This window comes from Aquarana catesbeiana, linkage group LG03, assembly GCF_042186555.1.
Source record: "Aquarana catesbeiana isolate 2022-GZ linkage group LG03, ASM4218655v1, whole genome shotgun sequence".
Taxonomy (NCBI): Eukaryota; Metazoa; Chordata; class Amphibia; order Anura; family Ranidae; genus Aquarana; species Aquarana catesbeiana.
The window spans coordinates 727,805,289-727,815,813 of record NC_133326.1 but is presented as its reverse complement, the minus strand read 5'-3'; the positions used below and the strand labels follow the sequence as shown (position 1 = coordinate 727,815,813).

At 45.9% G+C, this 10,525-nt stretch overlaps 1 protein-coding gene across 3 annotated transcripts in view; it reads left to right on the top strand.

Moving 5' to 3' along the window:
• LOC141133773 (C-reactive protein-like) overlaps positions 1-2,868 on the top strand; it is an 81,163-nt gene extending 78,295 nt beyond the window's left edge. For 2 of the 3 annotated variants that reach the window (XM_073623329.1, XM_073623330.1), the window contains exon 3: positions 1,004-2,868. In XM_073623329.1, coding sequence (XP_073479430.1) covers positions 1,004-1,635 — 632 coding nt within the window. In that variant the 3' untranslated portion in view covers positions 1,636-2,868. The remainder of the gene's footprint in view (positions 1-1,003) is intronic. The other variant, XM_073623328.1, reaches the window with a different exon arrangement.
• Positions 2,869-10,525: the final 7,657 nt, after the last annotated feature.

Here is a 10,525-nt window from a genome sequence, read left to right as displayed (position 1 = left end):
TGCCTGGCCTAGGGCAATGTCTACTTCTGCCTGTTGCTTGGGACTGTTATCCAGCAGATAGAACAAAAAGATTAAGGACCCTTTTGATTGCACAGATTGATTGGGTCCACCTGTCAGTTTTTCAGGCTGACCCGATTGGACCATCCATTGCTCTCTATGGTGCGTTCCCCATCCATCTGATGGCAAAGCTACACTTGTAGGCAGGTGCAGTCTATTTTCTCCATTGCAGGGGTTGTTGTTGTATGCTCAACCTCACCACCACCTGGGACAGTTTTCATGCTGAAGACAGCATTTGTCAAAGAGAGGGGGGAGTGTAGGCAGGCACAGTCCACTTTCTCTAGTGCAGGTGGCGCTCAACCGCAGTAGCAGTGCAAAGAAAGAGTAAGTCAAGAGAACATGGTTCCTTCCTTTATGGTTTCCTAGGTCATTGGGGCGGTGATCTGGTTGGATGATGACCGCCGATGTGATTCTGGTGGCCATCTTGAGAAGGCAGAGTCTATTTAAGACCCTGGCTCCTGAGTTTGGCATGCATTTAGCATGTGGGTAGTGTAAGGACAGGTCATCCGTCTGTCAGGGGCAGTAATAGCGGTAGGAAAATGTTCCAGATGAGTAGGGAAAGTGTAGGAATCTGCCACTCTTCCTGGAAACCCCCATGCTTGGACTTGGATTGGCCAGGCCACATTCCACCCCTCAAAACAGATTCTGTTAGTTCAGCTGGGATCTGCTCCTCTATGATCTTCTGTTCATCCTTGAGTGTTTCTGGTTGGGCTGCCTTCCCGCTGGGCTTGTTGTGAACTGTTATACTCTGACTACCAAACAAGTTCTTTCTATTGCATCTGGACTGAATGTGTGTTATTGCTGCCGCACCACGCTGCACCCCCCCCCCCATCCACTTACTCCCTATATTTTCCCTCTTATATGCCTCGGGGGGTAGATATGTCTTTGCACTATATATACACAGCATACCTGTAGCAATAATTGTTTTGCGTTTCTTTTCTTCTAGACATGAAGGGTAAAGTCTTCCTCTTCCCCAAAGAAACCAACACAGACTATGTGTCTTTAACACCAAATATTACAAAGCCATTGGAGAAAGTCAGCGTATGTCTACGTTCTTACACCGATCTTCCAGGCACCTGCAGTCTCTTCTCTCTAGCTACTCCTGGCATGGAAGAAGCTTTTTATATCGCCGATTATTCACTCTCCTCCACGATATACATAAACGGGAACTCCACTAGATTTATTACAGCCTCGGAGTCTTTGGTCTGGAGGCACATCTGTGTTACCTGGGACTCGGACACTGGAGTGGTCCTACTCTGGATCAATGGAAAGCTCTACCTCAGAACGGTCTCCACAAAAGGGTCTTCTATCGCAGCTGAAACCAGCATTGTTCTCGGCCAGAGACAGAACACTTTTGAGGGCCAATCTTTCTCTTTATGGCCATTTGTTGGAGAAATAAGCGATGTCCACATGTGGGATTATGTCTTGACACCAGATGAATTGCTGCAAGCCCTACATAGCAATGCCCAAGGAAATATCATTAACTGGAATGCTCTTCATTACAAAATTAAAGGGGGTATTCTTGTCCAACCCAAATTTCAGTGCACATATCTCAACCACTATAAACCTTGTAATTAAATCCAAACACCCCCGCCTTGAGCTCCCTTCATATATTATAGGGTTTGGCTTCATTTTAGGTGGCCTCTGTCCCTTGCTTGTATTTCTACATATTGCTGCTTCTTAAGGATGAGAAATTTTTCTCGCAAAGAGTAAAGCAGAATTCAGATGGAGCCCTGCAGAAAATAAAATCTTTAGGCAGGTCATGTGACACTGTAGGTCCTCTTCCTCTTAGGTCTTCTCCCAGCAGCTGACGGTTCTGGATAATGCAGAGAGTGACACAATTGTAAGTTGTAGGTAGGTGTAGTTTGGCCTCCCTGCAAGGGTGGCGTTGTTCGGTGGCCTCCATGCAGAGGGAGCCCATGTTTCTCTGAGGGCTCCGTAGGTGTCATTAGTGGGGGGCAGCTGCCTGATTGGACGCTGCTTCCCAGCTGACCTCTGTGGCCATCTTTACTGTGGGCAATGCTAATAAATAGCACTCTTCCCCTTTGGTTGGCATACATTTTACGAATGGTCAGGTCAGCGACAGAACCCCTGCTGGTTAGGGACAGGTTGTCTAGTCAAAGGAGAGATTTCTGTTGAGGAGGGACAAAATAGGGACTGCCGCTGTGTCTCAGGCAGCAGCCCTTCCTTATTCAGGTGCCCTGTTGCTGGTCTGCCTTCCAGACGCCTCCTCAGTTGGATGCTATCGGGTGTCAACAGTGTGCACGGAAATCTTCTGTATGGCTCACCGTTGGTGCTTTGGCCCGGTGATGCTGTGTACGTAGACTTTGTTATACTTTCTCAATACCCACACATTAATATTTTTTACCACAGCAACTGGTCTTCATGTTCTCCTCCCCTGCAGGTAATGAGCACTGAGCCCCACTGACATGAGGACCTCAACATCACACTTTGCATCACCATACTGTGAGTGCAGGGCACTGTGGTCACCTGTCCCCCAGGGTCCAGGTCTTTGACACAGTATGTCCTCATTCTTCAAGTTCAGTGATGCTGGATGTCATTCCACCCAGAAGACTGAGGACATCTTGTGGAGGAAGAGAAGTACTGCAGGGGTCAGTACCAATGAGGAGGTGAGTACTGCAAAATAATAACCTCTTGCTGATCACATGATGCATTTGTGTGGGGGCAGGGTGATAACACCTACAAGCTGCACATACGCGTCCATGGGGCCCGAGATATCTGTACTGAGAGTGTGCTCATTGCTGACTTCTTTTTAAAAAATTAAAATGTATTTCCCAACTGCCAAGACAATCCTACTTTGTTTTTCATCTAGATATCTATAATGGTACAAAGCATGTTGTAACACAAACACGACCTCCACACAAAATAAAATACAAAAAAAAGGCATTGGACTGTGGCTAATCCAAGATGGCGGATGGTGCTTGTATTAGCCTGAGCTTTGTGACTTGCCCCATTAACGGGGAACGTTCTGAAACCTCCTTTGCCATAGCTCTGCCAGGTTAATCACAAGATTAGAAATTCATAAATGTTGGCCTGTCTACACTGTAGCATTTGTGAGCTTCCAGTTTGTTTTCTGCAATCTTTTGAATCAGTGATACGGTATATTGTCAAAAGTATTGGGTCGCGTGCCTTTACACACACATGAACTTTAATGGCATCCCAGTCTAATGCCGCGTACACACGGTCGGACTTTTCGTCTACAAAAGTCCGACAGCCTGTCCGACAGACTTCCGGCGGACTTTCGGCGGACTTGCAGCAGACTTTCTAACGAACGGACTTGTCTACACACGACCACACAAAAGTCCGACGGATTTGTACGTGATTACGTACACCGGACTAAAATAAGGAAGTTCATAGCCAGTAGCCAATAGCTGCCCTAGCGTGGGTTTTTGTCCGTCGGACTAGCACACAGACGAGCGGATTTCGGGGTCCGTCGTAGTTACGACGTAAAGATTTGAAGCATGTTTCAAATCTAAAGTCCGTCGGATTTGAGGCTGAAAAAGTCTGCTGAAAGTCCGGAGAAGCCCACACACGATCGGATTACCAGCCAGCTTTAGTCCGTCGGCGTCCGTTGGACTTTTGTAGACGAAAAGTCCGACCGTGTGTACGCCCCATTAGTCTGTAGGGTTCAATATTGGGTTGGCCCAACCTTTGCAGCTATAACAGCTTCAACTCTTCTCGGAAGGCCGTCCACAAGGTTTAGGAGTGTGTCTATGGGAATGTTTGACAATTCTTCCAGAAGCACATTTGTGAGGTCGGGCACTGATGTTGGACGCGAAGGCCTGGCTCACAGTCTCCACTCTAATTCATCCCAAAAGTGATCCAAATCATTTGGTGGAGGGGGGATTATGGTGTGGGGGTTGTGTTTCAGGGGTTGGGCTTGGCCCCTTAGTTCCAGTGAAGGCAACTCTTTAAGCGTCAGCATACCAAGACATTTTGGCCAATTTCATGCTCCCAACTTTGGGGATGTCCCCTTCCTGTTCCAACATGACTGCGCACCAGTGCACAAAACAAGGTCCATAAAGACATGGATGAGCGAGTTTAGGGTGGAGGAACTTAATTGTCCTGACCTCAACACAATAGAACACCTTTGGGATGAATTAGAGTGGAGACTGCGAGCCAGGCCTTCTTGTCCAACATAAGTGCCTGACCTCACAAATGTGCTTCTGGAAGAATGGTCAAACGTTCCCATAGACACACTCCTAAACCTTGTGGACAGCCTTCCCAGAAGAGTTGAAGCTGTTATAGCTGCAAAGGGTGGGCCAACTCAATATTGAACCCTACGGACTAAGACAGGGATGCCATTAAAGTTCTTAAAAATTCTTTTGGTGTATAATATGTGATGAGCATTCAGATTACACACACATGCAATGCGACTCCCTGAGGAAGCCCTCTTCTACTCTCCTAGCAGTCAGTTCTACAAAGGATGCCTCAAAGCATGCAGGCAGCACAAAGCATTTCTATTCTTGGACACCTTGCATTAAAAATTGATGTTTTATTGCAAAAATGTAAAAAATTTATGAAACATCAGTTTATAAACCAAATAATTACATGGTCATCTTTGCAATTTTTTTTACAACGTAGTTATGCAACTACCATTAAGCTTTTTACAAAGTACACAGTATACATTGACTTACAGTATTTCTAGTTAAAATTACATTGTCTTTGGTATGATCTGCATTCAGATAGGCAGTTGTATCCTCTTCTTGTTTATAACATGCTTGTAAGATGATACTTAGTCAATAAAGGTTTTAATATAAAAAAATACATAAGAGTGAAGCTGAGGGAGGATAAGGGGGTGAAATGGGTGGAAGGAAAGAGAGACCAATGGAAGCCATCATAGGGGGGAGACAATTGCATTGTATTTGGAATCACAGTCTACATGGTCATACATTTAGGCCTCAATATTATAGAGAGCAATGATTAAAGGATCTTCAGTCATGGTATGAGAAGGCCAATGGCGGCCTCTTAATACAGAGGTGGTGAAGTGAGTGCATCACAGCAGTAGTTTTTGGCTTTATGGTGGAGACATGCTGAGAACATTGGGGTGTATGATGGGGTGTACTGAGAGTACTGAGGTGTATGATGGGGTGTTATAAGAGAACTGAGGTGTATGATGGGGTGTTATGAGAGTACTAAGGTGTATAGTGGGGTTTGATGAGAGTATTGAGGTGTATGATGGGGTGTGCAGAGGGTATTGAGGTGTATGATGAGGTGTGACAAGAGTATTGAGGTGTATGATAGGTTGTGATGAGAGTATGAGGTGTATAGTGGGGATATGCTGTGGGTATTAAGGTGTATGATGGGGTGTGCTAAGAGTACTGAGGTGTATGATGAGATGTGCTGAGAATATTGAGGTGTATGGTGGGGATGTACTGAGAGTATTTAGGTGTATGGTGGGGTGTTCTGAGAGTATTGAGGTGAATTATGGGGTGTTTAGAGAGTATTGAGGTGTATGATGGGGTGTGTTGAGAGTATTGAGGTGTATGATGTGGTGTGCTGAGAGTACTGAGATGTATGATGGGGTGTGATGAGAGTACTGAGGTGTATGATGGGGTGTGATGTGAGTACTGAGATGTATGATGGGGTGTGATGAGAGTACTGAGGTGTATGATGGGGTGTGATGAGAGTACTGAGGTGTATGATGGGGTGTGATGAGAGTACTGAGGTGTATGATGGGGTGCGATGAGAGTACTGAGGTGTATGATGGGGTGCGATGAGAGTACTGAGGTGTATGATGGGGTGTGATGAGAGTACTGAGGTGTATAATGAGATGTGCTGAGAATATTGAGGTGTATGTTGGAGTGTGATGAGAGTATGAGGTGTATAGTGCGGATATGCTGAGGGTATTAATGTGAATGATGGGGTGTGCTGAGAGTACTGAGGTGTATGATGAGGCGGGATGACAGTAATGAGGTGTATGATGGGGTGTGCTGAGAGTATTGGAGTATTGAGACAGATTGAGGGGTGTGCTGAGAGTATTGAGACAGATGGAGGGGTGTGCTGAGAGTATTGAGACGGATGGAGGGGTGTGCTGAGAGTATTGAGACAGATGGAGGGGTGTGATGAGAGCATTAAGGTGTATGATGGAATGTGCTGAGAGCATTGAGGTATATGATGGGATGTGCTGAGAGCATTGAGGTGTATGATGTGGTGTTCTAAAAATATTGAGGTGTATTACGGGGTTTGCTAAGGGTATTGAGGTGTATGATGTGGTGTGATGAGAGTATTGAGGTGTATGATGGATTCTGATGAGAGCATGAGGTGTATAGTGGGGATATGCTGTGGGTATTAAGGTGTATGGTGGGGTGTGCTGAGAGTACTGAGGTGTATGATGGGGTGTGCTGAGAGTTTTGAGGTGTATGATGGGGTGTGATGAGAGTACTGAGGTGTATGATGGGGTGTGCTGAGAATATTGAGGTGTATGAGGGAGTGTGATGAGAGTATGAGGTGTATAGTGGGGATATGCTGAGGGTATTAATGTGAATGATGGGGTGTGCTGAAAGTACTGAGGTGTATGATGGGGCGGGATGAGAGTACTGAGGTGTATGATGGGGCAGGATGAGAGCACTGAGGTGTATGATGGGGTGTGCTGAGAGTACTGAGGTGTATGATGGGGCGGGATGAGAGTACTGAGGTGTATGATGGGGTGTGCTGAGAGTATTGAGGTGTATGATGGGATGTGCTGAGAGTATTGAGACGGATGGAGGGGTGTGATGAGAGTACTGAGATGCATGGTGATTGTGTTTTTGTTTGGATACCCTGCTTTTTTGTACCACCTTCATTTCCAGCCACAAGGACCCCCTCTCCATAGCTGGTCAGAAGGATATGCTCTACATAGTTGGCTCAAAGGGCCCCTTCTCCATAGGTAGCCTAAAAGACCCCCTTTACATAGTTGACCCAAAGATGCCCAAGATCCAGAGGTGGCAAGAAGCACCTCATCTCCATATGAGCCATGTAGCACAGCCTTTTCATAGTGGGTCCAAAAGACCTCTTGCCTAAGCAGCATAAAAGACCACATATCCATAGCAAGCTTGAAGGACCTCTTTTCCACAGCTGGCCTAGTAGAGCTCCCTTCTATAACAGTCTTAAAGGACTCCTCTCTATGGCCAGCTTGGAAGACCCCTTCTCCACAGCTTGAAGGGCCCATTTCTATAATAGGTATGAAGAACCCCCCTACAACAGCTATCTTAAAAGACCTCTTCTCCACAGCTGGCTTGAAGGACTCCTCTCTAAAGTAGGCTTGTGAGACCCCTCTCCATAGAACACTTTCTCCATAGTAGACTTATAAAAGTAATAATGTATGCTGAGGCTGATCAAGAAAAACATCAGCACATGAAGGGGGTAAAATCTTCTCAAGCTCAAGCAGGTAAAGAAGCAATCAATGAAATGTCATTTGCCAGCATTTTAAACTGATTAGGTTTCTTTTTATTTGTAAAGGTAACTTTTTTCTGTAGATCGTACACTAAAAAAATTGTATAAAGCTCCTCCCTCACAGAAATGCATTCCAGACCCTTTGAGTCTGGTATGGATTTTAAGCGGGGTACCTCACACACAAAAACACAAAACAAAAACAAAAGTATGAGGTCCCCCAGAAAATCCATACCAGACCCTTCTGATTTGATACGGATTTTAAGGTGGACCTCACGCAGAAAAACATGGGCCCCCCCTAAAAATCCATACCAGACCATTAATCTATGCATTCAGCCCATGCAGCCTTTTTAGCAATGGAAAGTGGGGGACAACAGTGCAGCCCCCCTCAGGAACCATACCAGGCCATATGCCCTCAATATGGAGGGAGACCACACTTTGCAAAGCACCTTGTCACCATGTTGATGAGGACAATGGCCTCTTTCCCACAACCCTGGCCCAGTGGTTGTGGAGCTTAACGGAATCTTGAAGCCCATTTTAATAATAATGAAGCCTCCAGATACTGCCCCTCTGCATGAATGTGTATGAGTGTACCCCTATTCATTCATAAAAAAAGCAATAACCTAAAAATAAAGACACTCAAATATTTGACAAGTCCCTTATTAAAAAAATTAATATCCACCAAAAATGTTCCTCATTGTAAATCCATCATTAATCACGTTGTCTGGCAATACAGATCCACATCTTCTGTTGTGTGTTAACTGGAATCAAGTGCCTGCAATTGCTACCAGCAACTCACTATGTTTATTATATCACCAAATACAAGACTTTATATAATTTCTCAGTCTGGCCTCACCTATAAGCTTACAGAAAGAATGACTTCTCCTGCCTTCAGGGCTGGGTATAAAATGTTGACCACATCCTCATAAAATCAACGAGACCCCTCAGGTATGACCAAGAGTTGGTTTCAGATCTCCATTGTTATAGCGTACCAATCAAAAGTGAGTTATCGCCCATTCAAACCATCCAATTGGATAGAAGGGACTGGATGCTGCCTATTACTTCATTAACCTCAGGTAGGGTTTCTCTAATAACAATCTGAGGAACCTCACAACCATTTCCCGGTTATGAGTCATGGACCGGTCAAGAAGATTAAAGGTCTCAGCTGTTTTTCATAGTAAAATCCAAACTCTTCTACTCAACACATACCAGAACCAGTGGCACAATAAAAGGAACCAGATATTAATAACTCCTCCAGACTTCATAATTAAACTACCGTGTTTGGTGTCCAACTGCTTATCTTTGCACCACCAAGCTTTTACGGCCTTATGATTGTGCGCTGCAGCAGGGGATGGGTGTAACGGAATAATACCAATTTCAAGATGTTCTGAAGCTACGTACACACGCATTGGAGTTGATTTACTAAAACTGGAGAGAGCAAAATCTGGCGCAGCTCTACACAGTAATCAATCAGCTTCCAGAATTTTTTTGTCAAAGCTTAACTGAACAAGCTGAAGTCAGCAGCTGATTGGCTACAATACACAGCTGCACCAGATTTTGCACTCTCCAGTTTTAGTAATTCGACCCCAATGTCTAAAGCCTCGTACACATGATTGGATTTTTGGCAGGGAATTGTGTGATGACAGACTGTTGGCCTAAAATCTGACCGTTAGTACGCTCCATCAGACAATTGTTGTCCAACTTTCAGCCAACAAACGTTGGATGGCAGGCTAGTAAATGTTCGGCAGACAACGGTCTTTTGTCAGATTTTCCTATCATGTGTACACAAGTCCGTCACACAAAAGCCCAAAGTACAAACACGCATGCTCTGAATCATTGCTCACCAAACACGACATTAGCAGAAGGTGCCCAAAGGGTGGCTCTCCAGAGCTGAAATTCCACGTAGTACGTCACTACGTTCGTGTTTGTTGGCCGACGATTGTGTGCCGTTTGTATGCAAGACAAGTTCCTGGCTCATGCCCTTCGGACAAAAGTCTGATGCTTTGTTGGCCAAAAATCTGATCGTGTGCATGAGCCTTTAGTCTTATGGAGATGCTAGCGAGTTTAGTAATCATATGGGACATGAGCAGGGCTGTCGATGAGGGGGTACAGCTGGGCCTCCTGTACAGGGCTCATCGGGGGGCCCAGGCAGCAGGTGGAATGGGGTCATAGACGGGGTGATTCATGCGGCGGGGGGGGGGGGGGGGGGGGCAATTAAAGGAGCCAATCCCCTGTGCAGCTCTCCCTACAGCAACTGAAATTTGGAAGGAAAAAGAGAAGGAGAAGCTGTACCGGTCATCCCCAGTCCATGATCCCTTTCCCCCTGCTGTCGCGATCCCCCTGTGTGCTCCTTTCACCCGCAGCCCTGATGGTTGTATCATGCCAGTATTGCACTCACACAACAACAGGGGGGGGGGAGAAGTGCTTTAAAGCTAGAGTCAGGATCCAGCAGCTGAAACCTCTATCCAACATCAGACACAGAGGAAGAAGAGATAGTCCAGATTTCTGTAGGCCTCGGCAAGTAGGCCAGCACCCACTCCATGCAGCCATACACAACAAGTAGCATGGAGCCAGGCTTGATAAAGCTTTTCACCCCTGAAATGCATTGCCATAGTAAGCATGATGTAGAAGTAGTAAACTCCCATTTGAGGAGCTTCCAAGCAACATTGGACACCATTTTTTGAACATCACTGTGTGGAGGAATGCTGGCCTTCCTGTAGAGGCTTAGAGTCAGCTGGATTATCACCTCTTCCCAATACCTCTCCATAAACCTTCTGCTGCCTGTCCACACGTTGCACTCTTCTCTCCAACATCTTTCTATAGACACTCTGCTGCCTGTCCACACCTTTGCACCCCTCTCCCTAACACCTCTCTATAGACCCTCTACTGCCTGTCCACACATTGCTCTCATCTCCCCAACACCTCTCTAAAGACCTTCTGCTGCCTGCCCACACATTGCACTCCTCTCCCCAACACCTCTCTATAGACCCTCTACTGCCTGCCCACACATTGCACTCCTCTCCCCAACACCTCTCTATAGACCCTCTACTGCCTGCCCACACATTGCACTCCTCTC